The 20,204-nt window shown below is 41.4% G+C and overlaps 1 protein-coding gene across 3 annotated transcripts in view; it reads right to left on the reverse strand.

Moving 5' to 3' along the window:
• Positions 1–20,204, reverse strand: part of GRID2 (glutamate ionotropic receptor delta type subunit 2) — a 1,226,781-nt gene that overhangs the window by 284,358 nt on the left and 922,219 nt on the right. For all 3 annotated transcript variants that reach the window (XR_009555818.1, XM_060247053.1, XM_060247052.1), the window contains exon 9: positions 5,390–5,491. Coding sequence is in view for 2 of the 3 variants with exons in the window: in XM_060247053.1 (XP_060103036.1) it covers positions 5,390–5,491 (102 nt within the window). In the remaining variant the exon portion in view is untranslated. The remainder of the gene's footprint in view (positions 1–5,389; positions 5,492–20,204) is intronic.

The raw sequence follows: 20,204 nt of genomic DNA on the forward strand, positions 1-20,204 counted from the left end.
GGCCGCTAAGGAAAATACCAAACCTTGCTGCTAAGTTTTAGATCAGCAGTAGATGTTACCCATTTTTTGAAAGACAGCTGCTATATTATATACTGATTCACCCAGTCTTGATCTGCCATCCCTTGTGGGAATAAAGACTCAGTGTATATATTTACACATCGTCTTAATTATTCATCATGACAAGTGAGATATTCAAGCCAAAGAAAGGCATTCAAGTGAGCTAAAATTAGTAGCAAGTAACAGACATTAGACGATAAAATGATGACTGGTTCAATTTTTACTCCTGGGTTGTTGTTGTTTTTAAAGGCTGCATCTCACATAACGCAATAAGTAATGCACACTCATAAAGTGGACCCTTGAGGCTTTGTTGGACTGAGTCCCACATGTGTAATGTCCTCAGAACTAACAGAAACTATTTAGGTTGCCCTACCATAATATAAAATCAAAGAGCCAGTGTGGTGTAGTGGTTAAGTGTGTGGACTCTTATCTGGGAGAACCAGGTTTGATTCCCCATTCCTCCACTTGCAGCTGCTGGAATGGCCTTGGGTTAGCCATAGCTCTCACAGTGCTTGTCCTTGAAAGGGCAGCTTCTGAGAGAGCCTGTCAGCCCCACCCACCTCACAGGGTGTCTGTTGTGGGGGAGGAAGATAAAGGAGATTGTGAGCCGCTCTGGGACTCTGAGATTCAGAGTGGAGGGCAGGATATAAATCCAATGTTGTCGTCGTCTTCTTATGATGCCATCCTAAACAGAATTACACTCTTCTACGCCAACTGACTTAGAAGGGTCAATGGACTTAAAAGGTCATAACGCTGCTTAGGATGGCACTATAATCCTTTGTGAACACAGAAACAGGAGTTCACACACACCAAAATCATCATCATTCTAAAATAACCATTCTTTTCTTTTCGGTATACATGCCACCATCATGTCAATGTTGACTGACAGAGTCATCTTCCTAGTTTTGGAGGAGTAATACCACTGTCCTACTAATATGGGCCACTGTGGCAGGACAGAAGACTATTTTGCACTCTGGAAGGTACAGAACTATCTCACACTTGACCAAATGCCATAAACGTAAAAGAGTTGCCAGGTCTTCATCCAGGGATGGTTTAATCTCTCCAAAGGCAGGAAGACAAGATAGAGTTATTGTTCTTCTACCTTCCTCCTCCTGCAGTTCCTCCATCCACTTTCTTCTTTCACTTGAGGATAGCAAAAATAATTCTACCTTTTCTCTAATGCAGGCAGATGTCAGTGAGAAATTAATTCTGGAGGGCAGCCATGTTGCTCTGCAGTACAAGACCTAGATCTGAGTCCAGTAGCTCCTTAGAGAACAGCAAGATTTTGGGGTAGTTGGTCTGTAATAGAACAGCTAGAATAAAGTCCAGTAGAAGATAGAAGATATTGGATTTATATCCCACCCTCCACTCCGAATCTCAGAGTCTCAGAGCAGCTCACAATCTCCTTTACCTTCCTCCCCCACAACAGACACCCTGTGAGGTGGGTGGGGCTGGAGAGGGCTCTCACAGCAGCTGCCCTTTCAAGGACAACCTCTGCCAGAGCTATGGCTGACCCAAGGCCATGCTAGCAGGTGCAAATGGAGGAGTTGGGAATCAAACCCGGTTCTCCCAGATAAGAGTCTGCACACTTAACCACTACATCAAACTGGCTCTCAGTAGCACCTTAGAAACCAACAAGATTTTGAGAGTAAAAGCTTTCCAGAGTCAAAGATATGTATCTTATGAAGGAAGCTGTGACTCCTGAAATATATTCAAAAATTCCTGTTGGTCTCTAAGTTGCTACTGGACTCAAATAAGTATAAGCTTTTGAGAGTCAAAACTCCCTTTGTTGGATGGGGAATTAGTGGATGCTACAGCTCCATCCCCTTCTTGAGACTTCCTTTCATTTCCTGCATGTTATAAGCTTTCTTCCCTCCCTGTTTGAAAAGTGGAGTTATGCTATAGGCAATGAGTGATTGACAGGAATGGAACAAGTTGCAGGGGAAAGTAGAGCCAGCATCACAGTCACATGGAATTCCTAGTCCTGTCCCCTTGTGCTCATCTCTGTGTCATTCTGCACAACACTTCTGCACTGCTATCTGGTAATTACTGCTGCTTCAGACACAGTAACCCTAGATCCACAGCATGCTGGATCTTCTTCAGGTGGCTGCAGGCTACGTGAATGCCATTATATGTGAGTGGGAGGAGGGGAATTGCCAGCTGGTTGTAGAAACTTGTTGTCTGAGTCGATGCTCACTCATAAAAAGTGGCTGAGCTGATTGAATGGGCATGAAGGTATGTCTTAAACACAGGTTTTAAAAATTAGCTGCAATGTGCCATCACTGTTTCCTAAACAACAACTGCCTCTTTGCTTACAAAAGTCATTGCTGGGTGCAAATGTCAGCCAAAAGACTTTGCGAGTGTGAAGATGGAGCTGGGGGAACTAATCTGCTGCACGTGAAGTGGTGAACTTTAAATGTCTTTTTCTTTTGGATCGTATCATCCTATTGGCATGAGTAACAGCACATTTCTTCCTCTTATGCACATGAGTATCAAAATAGATAAATGCTCATAATATAATTGTTTGCCAGAAGAATGCACCCGGCAAGCTAACTGAGTTGATAAAGTAGGAATGAAATTATAGAAGCTGGGGGTGGGGGTTTGAAGACGACAGGAAACTAATTTGAATTTCGTTTGATAGGGCACATTCACTGAACATTTTCATTGTGGGGGTATTATGTGGAATCCATTTAAATCGGCATCAAGCAAAGAGTACAAAGGCCAGCTACTGCTGCTGCAATGTAACTCTGATGAACATCAAATTAGCTTGAATATACAAAGCTATAAATACTACTTTGTCTCTTCATAGTTAGCCTAATTTATTTTCATTGACAAGAGATAGCACAATTCCATTACACAAAACAAAGAGCTCTGGAAGAAAGAACAGGCTTTGGTCAGGGCTGCGGAGCTCAAAATGGGAGCCAGGTGAACAAACGGTTGCCAACTCTGGGTTGGGAAATACCTGGAGATTTGGGGGCTGGAGCTGAAGAGGGTGGGGTTTGGGGAGGGACTTCAGTGTGATATAATGCCATAAAATCCACCTTCCAAAGTGGCCATTTTCTCCAGGCAAACTGAATTCAGTCTTCTGGAGATCAGTTGTAATCCCAGGAGATCTCTGGCTACCACCTGGAGATTGGCAATTTTAGGTGAACAAGGCACTACTTCTCCTTTCCCCATTCCAAACGGGCTGAGGACTGTAGGAAGGAACCGCATACTGAGCTGGAACTCTCATGCCATGACTCAGAATTCTCCTAGCCTGCAGAATCCATTGACAGTAGAGGCTTCTCCTGTACTACTTTCTATTGTAAAATTCCTTGACCTATAGCACACCGGATGCCACTGATGGAGTTCATCCATATCAGAAGATACCTGGTTTCCAACCTATCTGCCACTAGACGGGTTGACCTTTGCCAACTTTCCAGCTTCATCTTGGATCAAAGAATTTGCCAACCCTTGAGCTGCCTATATTATTATATTAACTTACTCCTTTCTAAAGGCACAAGGTGGGTAACAAACCAAATATCAGCAAACACTACTTTTTCATCCATCTAGGTTAAAAATTCTCTACTTCCCTTCTCCTTTGAAACATGGTGCTGGAGGAGAGTTTTACAGACACCGTGGACTGCCCAAAAGGCAAACAAGTGGGTTCCAGATCAAATCAAGCCTAATATTTATGCTTTCATATTTCTCTTAATTGAATACTGGATGCAGCTAACAATATAATATGAAATACTTTCCCAATATAACAATTATAACATTGAAAAAAGATAGAACACAGCAGTACAAATCGATTAAGATGGAGAATCTGAATAAAAATTCTCTCAAGTCCCATCCTAAATAAGAAACTTTCTCCAGCCTTCTAAACAGTAGGAGTGAAGCTATCAGGAAAATTTGTCTGGATAGGGCATTCAGTTTGGCAAGGGCACTACAGAAAACAATTAGGGTCTGGTAGACACACATACCTTGCTCTCCAACAATGATGCATTAGTCCTTAACATGTCTTCTCCTAACAAGAGATATTGGCACATATTGCATCCCACTCAGACAAATGCCAGTGCTTAGTCAAGCTCAGGATGACCAGACTTGAGGCCATGGTGTCTCCCAACACAACTTGTCATCTTAAGAGCATACATACCACCAAGATGGTGGAAGAACAAGAAGATTTCCTGCTACTCTTCTTGCTGTTGTTACCACTGCTTTAATGAAAAAGCAAAGGCAACAATAATACACCTTTTCAGCCAACTCCACAGTGACTGGCTCAAAAATACGTGATGTGGTATGAAAGAGGCAGAAGAAATACGAGACATCCAGAAGACAGAAAGGATACTTTGGTGGCTGCCAGGCAAACACCTCTATGTTATTTCCCCTCCACTCCCATGCAGTGTTAACCATTTTTAACCAGCTAGTCAAACCAAAATCAGCTGGATACTTATACTTCTGTCATCTTTTAAAGTGGCAGTAACGGGAACAGTGGCTTCTTCTCTTTTGGTAGTCCACCAGAACAATGTCAGTGGTGAGCTATGCTGATTTTCTGTCTATTTCTGTCTAATACTTTCCAGAGAGTTTCATGATTGAGAAGTACTTGACTGAGTAAAGATGTATAAAGTGACTCCCCCTAGCCAAACTGAACATAAATGCTGCTGTAACATTACACCTTGGCCTGATGAGAGATGTATACAAACATTTGCAGATGTTCACATTCTTACTGTTCTTAGAAATTACGCCACCATGAATCTCATGGTCTTATTTTGTGGAGTTTATAATACAAAACAACCATAATGCAACGGAGGCCATAGCCGCAAGACAGCAATGGGTTTTTTCCACTGTACTAGCATCAATCGTCCTTAGATGATCTTTAATATTTTCTGAGTGCAATTTTTTTGAGAAATTGCAATCAATTTGCCACAGTAATTGGTGGCTGACTGCCTCTCAAGCCTCATTTAGAGCTCGAGCTGCTTCATTGTGCCCTTTGGAGTTAATGCATATGGCTCACATAACTTTAGTGAGGCACTATGGAAGAGGTAGAATAATAATTTAATTCCCATGTTGAAATTTGACTCAATCGGTAAAATCAACATTTTGAGCAGGGGGAGGGGGAAAAAACCCACTGATCCAATATTTATAAATACAAGCCAGACAGCATAACTGTCAATCGGAACATTTCACATTCTTGGTTATATTGTAGGAAAATGTTTTGTTTCTCTCCCCAAATACCACTGACCTGTACTTAATCACTAAACTATTAGTAAAAACCAAGAGAAGCCACAAGGGAAAAATAAGTATGTGTGTGTGTGTGTGTATATTCAAAGGAAAGACAACTCATTCTGCTTACCAACACCGTAACTACGCGGAGGACCACCCCACGCATGTTGTTCTCCAGCCGTCTGTCTGTTAAAGAGCCGTTGAGACCTGTGACAGGATTCCAGCAGCCAAGCTTTTAAAAAAGAAAGAATGAGATTGATCATGACAGATTCTCTGTTCTTATTATCCACTCTTGCTGTTTACAGTCCGATGTACAACGCCGAAACAGAGCACCCCCTATGATCAACAAAATGACAATCAATGCAAAATGTAAGCCATTTTGAACCTGACATTGCTTGAAATCACTCTATGAGAATAGGAGTCATTGTGTACTCCTGAACCAAGTAGAAACATTAAAATGGGGAGCAGCATTAAAAAAAAATCCTCATATTCTCATCTTTCAGGCACATATTGACCAAATGCAGCCCTTTTCAGAAGTTTGACCATGCATACATTGAATACACATGATAGGTAGCAGCACTGTCTGTATGGGCATTGACTTTTCCATGCAAACGGAAATCCTTAAAAACCTGTGTTCTTGCCTACATGTACAGAACATTCTGTCAAGATATGTTCAATCTTTCAGCTGAATGTGCAGAGGGTTGGGCAAAGACAGTATTCATGGACTGGTGGTCAAACCTCCAAACAGGCCTATAATGGTATCTATTCTAGACACAACAAAACACCCCTTTACATTAAATTCATCTTTTGTGCAGATCTCAGAAACTAAGTAGGGTCGGCCCTGGTTAGTACTTAGATGGGGGACCCATCAAGAAAGTCTATGTAGAGGCAGACAATGGCATCCCCCTGTGTTCTTCTCTTTTCTTGAAAACCTTAAGTCAGCTGCAACTTGACAGTAAAACAAACGAAAAACCCTACATTCTTCCTAATTCTTTTTTTCTTTTCTTTTCGCATGTGTGCATTAATATCACTCCCAGGCTCTTGTTCAACCTGGACACAATTTAAGTTTCCCTGAAATCAATGGGAAGTTCCCAATTAGATTAGGATCATGCATTAAAATAGTTCTTATTAATAATAAAATAGTTATTATTGGAAAAGACACCAGATAATACAATTCAATATCCTTCAGGTGTGCATCAAAAGCATCCCTGGACAGCTGAACTGAAGTACAGCCACAAATCCTCCATCCAGCGTTTGCAAACAGTCTTCAGTAATCTTTGAAGGAGATGAGCATAAGGAGAAATCAGTCTATAATCTTCTGAGAACCACTGCAGTGAAAGCTGCCAAAGTGGAAGGACAAATGAAGTGCACTGGAATGGCCTCGAGCTCCAATCAGTGGACACTATAAAAGTTTGATTCGGGAGCTCTTTTCCTGACCCTCCAAAAAGATCTTAAGAGGATACTTTGTGGACAAAGATACTTTGAGGGCTAATACAAAAATCTGGTTTCTGATACAACCACAACACAGCAGAAAAAAGAACATAAACTCAGTCTGCTGAGGAGGCTTATGGTACATTTTCTAAAACTGTACAGACTAAACCCACACAGCTCTTTGTGTCCTAAGATTTATGCCATTTTAGTAACAGACATAAAAAGCTTATCTGGCTGAAATTAAGGTTCTCACATGCATGTTCATCATTTGTCAACACTGAGTGATAATTTTCATGACTGAATGGACCATTAGAAACGCAATACTAATGTTAATAATAGAACTCTCATATCTGATGCCACTTTGATGTTTTTCAATGAAATTGCTATTTCCAGCTGCCATTCACTGGGCTGGATCCAGACTAATTTCTGATAATGGTAGGGATGGAGTAATTTCCACCAGTTCCCCTTTCCTGCTGCAGACTCCCAATGTGCTTCTCATGCTGTTCCAGAAAGTCCCCTGACCACCAAGAGTAGCATTTTGAGACAGATCAATCAGTGGGCCTGCTGGGGCAGGAGAAGGGAGTAGGAACATTCTCATCCATTGTCAGAAGTGACTTGATTGAGCGGAACAGTAAGTAAGGATTCGACTCTTGAGAACACTGGGATAAAATGTAGAGAAATTAAGTGATGTATGTGCCAACCAATCAAAAGAGACTTAGAAACAAACTCATGACTGATTAGCACAACATTCTTCAAGATATTAGCTTGGAAAAGGGAATCTCCATCTTGCAAGCTTGTAGCAAGCTGAACATTTGATGTGTTGCTTATCTGCATCTGAAGAGCTCACACATGTCCAGTTGTGGGGTAAAGATTATGGTGCATTCATAAGCACATGTTGCTTTCTCACAGATGCTGCTACTGCCTGCTACAGTGTCCAATGGCACCGCTACTTCCAATTTAAAAGGCACATGATTGTTGAGCCTTACTCCTTTGGGGTCCCTGTTTGCCTTACTATGAAAAAACTAACTGACAAAGCTTATGTCACATCAGTTCTTGCACTCAAAATAGATCCTGCTGACCACACAGGCACAAAACACAGACAACATATCCAAAGTAGTCTATTTAAATGAAGCATCTTACTGCGCAGATGCAAAGAGGATGCAAATTGTGAGTGATCTGTCTGCACTTGAAAAATATGTCACTTAAAAGACCCAACTGCAGGAAGATGTGAGACTGACTACTGCTGAAGTGTAGAAGCAGTCACAATTAGGGATGGGCATGACCCGAATTATGAACCTAAATTTATCATGAATCAGCACTGGTTTGTGGTTTGTGAGCCTTAGTTAATGCTCATCCCTATACAAACCTTCCAGGATCATCAATGCGATTTTGGAAGTTCATGGGATTCATGGTTGGAAGTGCAGTAAGAGCAAAGAGGGGGAACAGGCTAAAATAGATACAACCCATTTCAGCAATCCCTCTCACCCTACTTCCAGATGTTCCCTTTAAATGTGTTTTGAAAGTGGATGCTGCGTGGCAGTGGAGGCCAAGTGGTGAATTCACTGTTTGGCCTCCACTCCCATGTGGTGCCTACTGTCAAAACCCAATTTAAAAGGCACATTCTATTTTGGGAACCCCCGAGGACACGTAGACAACTCCAATCGTTCATCAGGTTCGCAAATTTTTATCGTAATTTTATACAGGGGTTCACCCACACTATGCTCCCCTTAATGGACTTTCTCAAGACGAAAGGGAAAGGTCCCGAGGCCAAGCGGCCAGGAACCAAGTTAAATTGGACAACTGACTGTCAAAACACATTCAACAAGCTAAAGAGATTGTTTACTAATGAACCCATATTAATTCACCCCAATGAACTGAAACCCTTTGTGGTTCAATGTGACACCAGCGACGTTGAGGTAGGGGGATTTCTCATGCAACCAGATGAGGGTGGGGGGGGGGGCTAAAGCCATGTGCCTACATCTCGAAGAAATTCTCCCAAGAGCAGAGGAATTGATCGTTCCCGGATAAGTTAGTTAGTGACAGAGGAGTACAGTTCGTTGCTAACTTCTGGCAGGAGTTTTGCAAATTGACTGGAATTGAGTAGGGACTAAGTTCTGTGTATCACCCCAAGACTGACGGACAGACAGAAAGAGTAAACACCCTTTTGGAGCAGTATTTGAGGTGTTTTGTAAGCTATTAGCAGTCAAATTGGGCAGACCTACTCCCATTTGCCGAGTATGGATACAATAACAGCATACATAGCTCTACCAAATCATCCCCCTTCTTGGTAGTGAATGAGTATGAAGGAAAACCATTCCCACAGCTACCAGGGGGAGTGGTGCCAGAAGTACCCTCAACTTTTAACTATGGTGGGGAAAGCTGGGAAAGGTTTGGACTAATATCCAGGAAAATTTGGAATTACCCAGAGATTTACAAAAAACATTCTTTTTTTTCCCCACTTGGGATTTTAAGGTCATTCACCCACTTGGGATTTTAAGGTTCCTGTCTACCAAGAACTTGCCTCTACCGCAACCTTCTAAAAAACTGGCATACAAGTTCTTGGGACCGTTTTGTATTAAATGTGTAATCAATAAAGTGACTGTAGAACTTGAATTACCTAAACTGTTTAGTAAGATACATCCCATCTTTCATTGTAGTTTACTTCAAAGGGATCCTGGAGCCACGTTTTGGCACCCCCGACCCCAAGCTCCAGAGCCTATTCCGGTGGGGGATCAGAATCACCATGAAGAAAAAGGGATTTTAGATGCTAAGCTGAAGCAGGGTATATTGTATTTTCTGATTAGATGGAAACATTTTTCTGTAGCCCACGACGAATGGGTAATTAGTTCAAATGTAAGAGCGCCAGAGCTGATTAAACAATTTTATACTAAACATCCTACAAAACCCCAGAGAGGGGCTTAGGGAGGGACAGTATGTCAAGCATACATATTTCTGTAACATAATGGTTCCTTCGACAAGGATGTTTATGCTACAGCCTGGCTGCTACCATTTTCATGCCACCTCTCCCCCAGGTTCACACAGTCTTATCTGAGCTGAAAGAAGTGTGAGAAAGGGAGATGTTTTTAATAACCTAAATTCCTTAGCAATAAAAGAGATAGTATGTAGTAATCTTTAAACCAGTCACTCAAGCTACATCTGTATGATACTCTTTGAAGTTATCCTATACAGCAACTGCGTAACACTGTGCATGCCATTACTTCCAAGGCATGTGTCCTTGGCAAAGCTTCTGAGTTTCTTAAATAAAGCAACTTTTGATTCAACAACAAAAGACTGATTATTGGGAAATATCAATGCTTGACACCTAGCCCTGTAACCCAAGTGGCTACCACACAGGTGCAAAGCAGCTTTGTACAATGTTTGAACTGAACAGCCAGCAGTGCAATGGTCTGATGAGAGGCCTTGAGTCACATGTAAGCCAGAACGTCAATCAGGCAAGGTTCAACTGGTGATAATTTTCATGTTGAAGTTCTCAGCATCTCTGGGGTGGAATGATGTAGAACATTCTGTTGTCAAGAATACATGGTTGGCATTTTTGGTAATCATCTGTCTGATCCTGAAGTAAATTTTTCCAGATACCTGGTTTATTGAAACAATACATTGGCTAATCCACACTAATACCCAAAGGCCTATCAAAAGCTGTTCATAGATATATATTCTCATAAAGTAAATCACAGTCCTCAAAGGGAAGAAATCAAAGCAACCATTTCTGCATTAAAATAGGAACAGAAAATAGAACCAACTGCTAGGTTGAGCAGTAAAAGCACATTAAATTCATTCAGCACTGTGTCATTCTTAGTTACATAAAGAAACTAATTAGAACTAGGATCCAATTAGCATAGCCAAACGTGTTGAAAGTCTAATTACCAAAGATACTGTATTGCTCTTGCAAAACGTAAAACCCTGTGAAGTTTGCAGAGCTTTTGTTCCCTTCAGAGGTCAGCAAAAGTCCATTTTTAATTATATTCGTTAATGTGTACTTTTTATATAATTAGCTTTTCAGCCTAGTCCATTCTAACACTTTTTGTGGTAAATGATATTACTGCACTAAGGCAACAAAAGTTTAGCCTGGATCTAATTTCCCTGTTTAAAAGGTACATTATGCTTTTTCAATTATCATCTTTACATTTTTAATTCAATCCTACCGCTTACATGGTACAATCATTCCTGAGACAAATATGCAGCCTCACCCATAGCCAATGAGAACATTGATTTTCAGCTGTGGAGTTACTTACTGGAGATATCATGTGGCAGTAGAAAGGAGCAAGAGTCCAGTAGCACCTTAAAGACTTAACTAAATGTGTGCTCTTTCCTACTGCTACAGACAGACTAACTGTTGGAAGTGAAGGTGCTGTCCCCTGTCTCAGCCTCTAGAAATCATGGCAGCAGACTAGATAGCTAGGTAGTCATACTGACCCCCTCCCTTCCTATGTGCTTACTCTTTTGCCTCTATCCTTTGAAGTGGAGATTGTGTTCTCAGGGAAGGACTTCCACTCTCTCTCACTGTTCCCTTCTCCCTGCACACACCAGCAGGGACAACATGCCATCTGCTCTTGGCACCAGGAGGCCGATGGCTCTCTTGTCACCTGCTTTCATCCTTAGCTAGTACATTAGAACTCTGTCCTGTCTCTGCTCTTTCCTATCTAAAGTGTACTTCTCAAATAAAGAGAGGAGTATTTCTCCTTTAAACTTGCAACGTGGCTCTATGTAGCTGAGTAAGCTGAGATAGCATGGTAATTGATCATCGTTTATCAATGATGATTTGAATGCCTCTGAGCCCAACAGAAGTATAGCGATATTATCTGTTTACATAAACCATATGGCTTAATTTAAGCTAGAATTCAAACACCAGAGCCATTCTCAGTATTGCTAATGTTATAGAATGTGTAAATATTTACATACTTACATTTTAATCCTGGGGGGGGCGGGATTGGCTACCAAAATGAAACCTAAAGCTTTCAGTAGCCTCTAATGCCCTTTAATTAATCTTAAAGACTGTGATGGAACTGCATACCCGTGTGTTCCTGCTCAAAGAAAGCCCTGTTATTGTCACTTCCGGCCCTCATAATAAATAAGTTCAACATCCCTGGCCTAGAGCATCCCCAACAAGTGTTTGTCCTGCCGCTGCTTAAAGGCTGCCAGAGAGGGAGAGATCACCACCTCTCTCACTAGCTGATTCCACTGTCAAACAACTCTTACTGTAAAAATGTTTCCCCCTAATATCCAGCCAGTATTTTACCATCCTTAATTTAAATCCATTATTGCGAGTCCTCTCCTCTGCTGCCAACAGGAACAGCTCCTTGCCCTCCTCTACGTTACAACCCTTCAAATACTTACAAAGAGCAATCATGTCCCCCCTCCCCAACCATTTACAATTGCAAAAGAGTCGGACACAGTCAATGTAGAATAGGTTTTGATACCAAATGAGATAGATTACTTAACATAAGCCATTATTTATTTAGTGTGTGTCTATAGCCTGCCTTTCTCACTGAGACTCAAGTCAGAGTACAGAGTCTGCATAGAGGGAAAAAATGCAATCATATGGTATAGGGTATGAACTAAATAATACAATAGGACTAGGAGTACAAAATTGAACAATGTGAGCAACCGTGTGACCATACAATATAAAATATATGCAAACCATGCAAATGAACGATACAATAAGACTAGGAATACAGATTAAATAGCAATGAACTGGCAAGGCCAGCATAATGCAAGTAGTGCAGAATGTAGGATTACAAAGTTACAGGCAATAACATTCTATCCCTCTGCAGATCAATTCCCTTACAAGAATATCCTCATGAACATTTTGGTTGTGCCCATGTGTAATGACAGTTCTGTAGGAGTCTCTTTGACCCCCTCTATCATGCCATTCCACAAGGAGGGAGTCCCCACAAAGAGTTTACATGAGTGAGAAGTTCCTATCAATTTGCATGGAGAAACCTTTAAAAGGTTCTGTTCAGATGACTGAAGCTGCTGCATTGGAGCATAGATGGAGTGGTGGTCCCATGAGTATGTGGGTTCTAGGTCATTAAGGATCTTGCTGGTGATAACAGAGAATTATTGTAATGGACAGTGAATGGTTAATGCTTTAACTTGGTCTGAGAACCTTGAGAGACAGGGGATTCAAATGGAATTCTATAGCAGAGAATGTCAATTAAGAGTGGCAGTTAAAACAGTTAGAGTTCAGTTATCCCAGGGGTGAGGAACTTCCATCCTGAGGGCCGTATACAGCCCTCGAGATCACTTGGTGTGGCCCTTAGGGATTGCTGGGCCGAACCGACCCATGTGGCAGTCTTCTTGGGGCCTGGTTGGCCAGTGAGGATTGTGGGGCCTAGTCACACTGTGCAGCAGCCTCCCTGGGGCCTGGCTGGACAGCAAGAATTACTGCAGGGCCTGGAAAAGTTACTGTCACAGTTCAGGTAAGTTCCCTCCTCATTTCTTTATTTCGCTTTCTTCCCATTTCTTCCCCCCATTTCTTTGTTTCCCTTTATTCCCATTTTTTATTTTCCTTTCTTTCCCTTTCTTCCCCACATTTCTTTATGTCCCTTTCTTCTCCCATTTATTCTCTTTCTTTCCATTTCTTTCCCAATTTCTTTATTTCCATTTCTTTCTATTTCTTTCCACCTTTGTTTACCTTTATTACCATTTCTTCCCTCCATTTCACTTCTCTTTCTTCTCCCCATTTCTTTCTTTCCCTTTCTACCCCCTTTCTCCCTTCCTTTCTCTCTCCTTGTGGAGCCTGTGTTGGTGGGCATTGTGAAGTACTGCTGCTGGGGTATGTGGGTGCCTTTAAAGGTCTGCTGGGAGCAGTTGCAGTTTCCACATGAAGGGAGGGAGGGAAGGGTGGCAGGGATGGGGGGTGGGAGCCAGCTACCACCAGTTCAATTTGCACTTGATTATCCCAGATGGTGTGGCCTAATATGCTAATGAGTGTGTGACCTAATATGCTAATATTAGGGGATGTGGTCTAATAAGCTACTGAGTTTCTGCTGGACTTTTTCTACAACCATCCCCCCCTGGATCTATGCATTTGCCTAGGGCAGCAGGCTGTGTCTGTGTGTGTTAGATTAGGCTCTCCCCACATGACTTCAAATAGAAAAACAATTATTTGCATTAATTTTGCTGGTCTGAATCATTCTTCCTTGGCAGAGCACTGTTTTTTAAGTTGATAATTTTGTATGGCCCGCGAATGATGTTATAAATATCCAAATGGCCCTTGGCAGAAAAAAGGTTCCCCACTCCTGAGTTATGCAGAGTGAAAGGATCAAGGAGGATCCTGAATTAGGGAAGTGGGGCCAGTAGTACTTCCCTGAGGGTGACAACTCCTCATAAAAGGGGGTGATCCCTATCAAGCGTTTAAGAAGGAAAATTGGAACCTGTGTGTATGTTTCTGCCTTCATAAACTTAAGTATTTTTGAGACAAATATGTTTATGCTTGTTTATTTAAGCAATGAATGCCAAGAGATTTCTCTCCACTGTTTTAAAGACCTATATACTAAAACAGCTACTGGATTGTGACAAACTATCTATTGTTTGTAATTATACAATGTTATTTCATTCCAGTTGCCTGTTCACCTTTTTAGTTCCAAACCTGATACCTACCTGACCATTAACCTATAAAAGTGAAATAAAGCAGTTGTTTGTTTTGAATTAACATGAGCCTGCTGGACATATAAAATCAACTGATTTTTGTTGGTTCCTCAGCTCTTGAGGCTGGGTCAGCAGCACGTATCCATATAAATTTAAACAAGACAGAAAAAGAAGAAAAGGGACTGCCCAATAAGGGGGAAAGTAAAAGGAAATAAGGGTATTGTTGTAGTTATTGTGGAAATTATAATTATGAAATTCTCTGTAAGATGACTTCAGAACTTTCTTCTGATTGCCTCAGCAGCAGTAGAAGCTGCTACTTCTCCCCAGCTCTGTCTTGTCATGTTCAAAAAGAAAGTCAATAACCTATTTCCACCTGGAAAACGTGGTGCTCACTCCCTCTCATTCTTCAACCGGCCGGGGAGGGGTGGGGAGGAGAGACAGAGGTTCTGGGTATGGTGGAAGTCAGAGACCACTTTGGGTGGGGACAGAAAACCAAATCTTGGCATATTACAATGTCAAGCATATGCAGAAATAAACAATCAGGGTGCAAAACACACAGCTCATATGCAGATTAAAGGCTGATTTAAAGGACAAAAGGTGCTAATCACAAGATGCTATAGGCTCACATTTGAATTGTTAGCTGAAGCAGCATCAAACAAATAAGAACATAAGAGAAGCCATGTTGGATCAAGCCAATGGCCCGCCATGTTGGATCAAGCCAATGGCCCATCCAGTCCAACACTCTGTGTCACACAGTGGCCAATATATGTGTGTGTATATACATATACCCCCACCCCACACACATATATATATATATACTGTGGCTAATAGCCACTGATGGACCTCTGCTCCATCTTTTTATCCAATCCCCTCTTAAAGCTGGCTATGCTTGTAGCTGCCACCACCTCCTGTGGCAGTGAATTCCACATGTTAATCACCCTTTGGGTGAAGAAGTACTTCCTTTTATCCGTTTTAACCTGACTGCTCAACAATTTCACTGAATGCCCACGAGTTCTTGTATTGTGAGAAAGGGAAAAAAGTATTTCTTTCTCTACTTTCTCCATCCCATGCGTAATCTTGTAAACCTCTATCATGTCACCCCGCAGTCGACGTTTCTCAAAGCTAAAGAGCCCCAAGTGTTTTAACCTTTCTTCATAGGGAAAGTGTTCCAAACCTTTAATCATTCCAGTTACCCTTTTCTGGACTTTTTCCAAAGCTATAATATCCTTTTTGACATGTGGTGACCAGAATTGTACACAGTATTCCAAATGAGACTGCACCATCGATTTATACAGGGGCATTATGATACTGGCTGATTTGTTTTCAATTCCCTTCCTAATAATTCCCAGCATGGCATTGGCCTTTTTTATTGCAATTGCACAGTCTTGACATTTTCAGTGAGTTATCTACAACGACCCCAAGATCTCTCTCTTGGTCAGTCTCTGCCAGTTCACAACCCATCAACTTGTATTTGTAGCTGGGATTCTTGGCCCCAATGTGCATTACTTTGCACTTGGCCATACTGAACCTCATCTGCCACATTGACGCCCACTCACCCAGCCTCAACAGATCCCTTTGGAGTGCCTCACAATCCTCTCTGGTTCTCACCACCCTGAACAATTTAGTGTCATCTGCAAACTTGGCCACTTCACTGCTTACTCCCAACTCCAGATCATTAATGAACTAGTTAAAGAGCATGGGACCCAGTATTGAGCCCTGCGGCACCCCACTGCTTACCATCCGCCACTGCGAAGACTGCCCATTTATACACACTCTCTGCTTCCTATTAATTAGCCAGTTTTTGATCCACAAGAGGACCTGTCCTTTTACTCCATGACTCTCGAGCTTACTAAGGAGCCTTTGATGAGGAACTTTATCAAAAGCTTTCTGGAAGTCAAGGTAAACATCTATTGGGTCCCATCTCAGTGCTTAGGGCAGGAGGCTTAATCTCTGGCTCCACCCATTAAAAAGTCTCAGGTAGCCGAGTTGGGAAAGATCTGTGACTGAAACCTTGGAGAAAAGTTGCTAGTAACAAAAACCAACACTGAGCTAGACAGGCCAATGATCATGATGGAGCTTTGTATATTCAGATATGACAGGTGTCATTGTGAAGCCTCTTGAAAAAGTTGAACTAAGTGAAGAATGAAAAGCAAGCAACACTCCGTGGATGGAAAACAGATAGAAATTGCTGCCAGATAAAATCACAGTAATGAGATAGCAGAGAATGGCTCAGACAGAAGCAAAACAGGAATTATATCCATGAGAGTACACGAAACAAAAGTTTACTTGTTTCTATAGAATTTCTATTGAATGGTTTTGAGATGCTGAAGAATGAACGCAGAAAATGCTTCTGTGAGAGCTAGAACTTCCTTGCTGCTAGACTTAATGTTTGGAGGATCTTTCCATTGAACTGAGAAACGAGACTGGTTACCAGTGGTTATGTGGATGAACAGGAAAATCAGGATCAGCATGGTTGCCACACGGTGATTAAGATGCAGTTGGTGTGGACTCTGGATATTGATTGAATTCCAACAGAGCAAAAAAGGGTGTATACACCAACTTGGCATTCTCCAATACTGCAAAAAGTCAGTTTGGGGTAACCCTATGTATCGAAACATGAAATTAAGAATTCAGAAACCATTCATGAGCCACCTTGGTGATATGTTCAAGGCAGCTCCATTTAAGTTATGAGCACTAGCAAGGTGAACTGCAAAGAAGATGTTCTTTGAAAGATACCATTCTCTTAGTGCTTTCATCAATGGATCCTGAATGCTAGCTTGCCGGTGTAAAATTTGATTATTATGACACCAGCCTGTAACGTTCTTTAATCACAAACATACTTCATGTTTCCTGAAAACAAAGCAAGAGATTAGGGTTTGTAGAAACGTCTGGAAGGAAAAACTTTCTCCAGTAGAACACGGCACTTGATCCCGAAAGATTCTACAAACCCTAATGATGTTACCAGCCGTGAAAACCTGAATTCTTTGATAAAAGCAAGAGATGTCACACAGCACTGTGTTACAATCATAAGCCTACTCACTGAAAGTGAGAATAATTGAAATCCATGGAACTTATGTCTAAGTAAACGGGGACTGCTTGCGTGTATAAGCCGCATCAGGAATTCATTTGCATGTACTGTTTCTTTATTTCTGCAATTTATTTGCATGTACTTTTTCTTTGTTTCACGTCTACAATTAAATCAGCAGATACTACTTAATTGGACACCACCTTGCACATCTCATTATTACAACAGCAACAACCACAAACCAAGCACAATATCATTGTACTTCCCGTTCTCCTCCCACAGTCACATCCAAAATGACTCTGTGCTCCAAGACACCATTGTGCTGCTCATCCATTTTACAGCACTGTGATATTCTGGGTTATGTTAAAAAAAATCTTTTAAAATGAAGGATGGCCTCTAAAATATGGGGCATCTGGCTAACCTACGTGTAGTATAAAAGCTGCAAATCACTGGCTATTGCCAGCCTGAATGTCTAATACCAGGAAGACATGCTGCTCCTAGGAAATGTAGATTTATGGTTTGGGTTTTTCTCCCCCACTCTTTTTTAATCTTGATGCATCCTGGCTAGTTCATGATGGATGAGCTGGTCTTTGATGGCCTCCAGAGTGCAGAAAGGAGAGGATATGGAGAAGAATGAAGGTGCTAATGGAAAGGAGTGACATTTCTCTCTGGTTTCTGAGAATGCAAAAACTTGCAAAATGTTCAAAAGGTAGTGGTGGTTAGTGTATTGTTCAATTCATTAGAGTCAAGACATTAAAAAAGTACAAAAGATGAAGATGTTGCAAAAGTTTAATGGCCTTCTCTTGAAAAAAATATGAACACAACTTCAGAGCATATTTTTCAGCGATCCTGCTTCAGGTGTAACATTGTATGATCCTATCTAAATGAAGACAAAGAAAGAAGCAGACTGGGCTGATTTTTAAGTTCTAAGAGTTTACTAGTCCAATGGTCTTCAACCCATTGTACCCTTGGGTGGGTTCGAAACCCACTATAATTGCTTTTTGGAGGCGTGTGCTGCTGGTGCACAGCCATTGAGACCAAGGGTGCCATATCTCCTGTCCTTTAATGCATGTACCCTGAAAGGAGCAGTAGAATGGTAATGTGTCACTTGGTAGAGAAAATTACTTTTTAGCAAAAGTAGGGCTCGTTCTACTTTATGATCATGTCATATTATTTTCTGTCAATGCTGATGTTTGTACACTCAGGCTCAGTGGCAGACCATCTGCTTGGCATGCAGAAAGTTCCAGGTTTAATCCCCACCATCTCCAGCTGAAAGGATCAGGTAGTAGATGAAGACCCTGAGACCCTGAAGAGCCACTGACAGTCTGAATCAACAATAGTGACCTCGATAGACCAGTGGTCTGATTCAATATAAGGCAGTTCTATGTGTTCATGTGTACATTCACTGGCATTCTACTGGGTGGGAATGCAACAAAACACTAAGAAGCAACAGAAAAGTGACACAGTCAAGACATAAAAAAATCAAAATAAAATGTCCATAAAACATCAACTTTCAGTCTATCCACTAAAACCAAGAGGAGGAGAAGGTCTTAATTTGGCACTATGAATGAGTTAATAAAGGCATTTCACAAATCACTGACAGATTTCCCACTAGCCTCTTCTCTGCGGGCCTTCCGTCGGATGTCACACTATCTGCCCCGGGGCTGCAACTAGCTTCGCCTTTTTCGCGTGGCAAAAAGAAACTGGTTTTTAGAGGATCTTGTTTGCTGTGCGAAAGAGGCAGAGCGAGATGCAGCTCCAAGGCAGATAGTGTGGAATCCAAAGGAATCCCTGCAGAGAAGAGGAGAGTGAGAACAGCATAAGGCTAGTGGGAAATCGGTCACTGTATGTTTCATAATGGAGTGCCACCACTGAAAAGGTGCTCTCTCTGGTGCCCTGCAGCACAATCTAATAGCTGCATTTGGGACTGGGGCTTACCATTGCTTAGCTGTAGTTTTGATTGACAAATTTCTTCAAAGCTGGTGGGGTGGGGTGATTATGCCCAGGAGCATAGGGAGCCCAGGGAGAAGGTTTTATTGATTTTATAACTGCAATCATAGTATACTATGATTTGATGTAAGCCACCCTGAGCCCGCCTTGGCGGGGAGGACGGGGTATAAATTGAATTAAACATAACATAAACAGGAGCACTTTCAGATTGCAGCTGACATGCTTTTAAATCTTTCCCTGCATTGGTGGACAGAAGAAGGAATGCTAGGAAGGGCAAAGGGAAGAAGCTTCTTTTAGCTATTACCCAAAAGCACCCTAGGGCAATCATTCTGAAGCTATTACACATTCATTTCTTTAAAGAATAAAGGTCTTGGTTCCCATTACAATCAATAAGCTTGTCAGAAAAACCTACTTTTTGTAATAATTCAAATGAGTGGTAACATACAAGAAGTATTACAGGAGCTTTATAACCAACAACAGAGAACCCTCACAGAGCAAAACTGCTGGTAAGCCAGTCATACAAAAGATGAGATGAATGCAGGGAAAATTCTTGTCAGCTGTCTCCATAACAGCTGAATTGGTACAATACATTTTTATTATGGAAAAGTATCACAGATAATAATGACACAGAGGTTTACCACAAGAACAAGTCTGCAATTTATCCTGGAGATTAAATTATAGCTGTGTAATAAATCCCTCTTCTAAGAAAAAGGAAACAAATTGCTTAGATCATTAGATTCTTGAAACAGATCTAGATTGGTGAGTGTATATGTGTATGTGTGTGCATACACACACATCTCTGAGTTTACATTAAAACCCAAACTTTTGGTAGCTACAGCACACATTCTTTCATAATTAAAAGTGGAAATTCCTTTTGTTCCTGAATTGTTTTATCCTAAAATGTGTAAAAGGTGAACCTGCATGTTCT

This window comes from Heteronotia binoei, chromosome 9, assembly GCF_032191835.1.
Source record: "Heteronotia binoei isolate CCM8104 ecotype False Entrance Well chromosome 9, APGP_CSIRO_Hbin_v1, whole genome shotgun sequence".
NCBI lineage: Eukaryota > Metazoa > Chordata > Lepidosauria > Squamata > Gekkonidae > Heteronotia > Heteronotia binoei.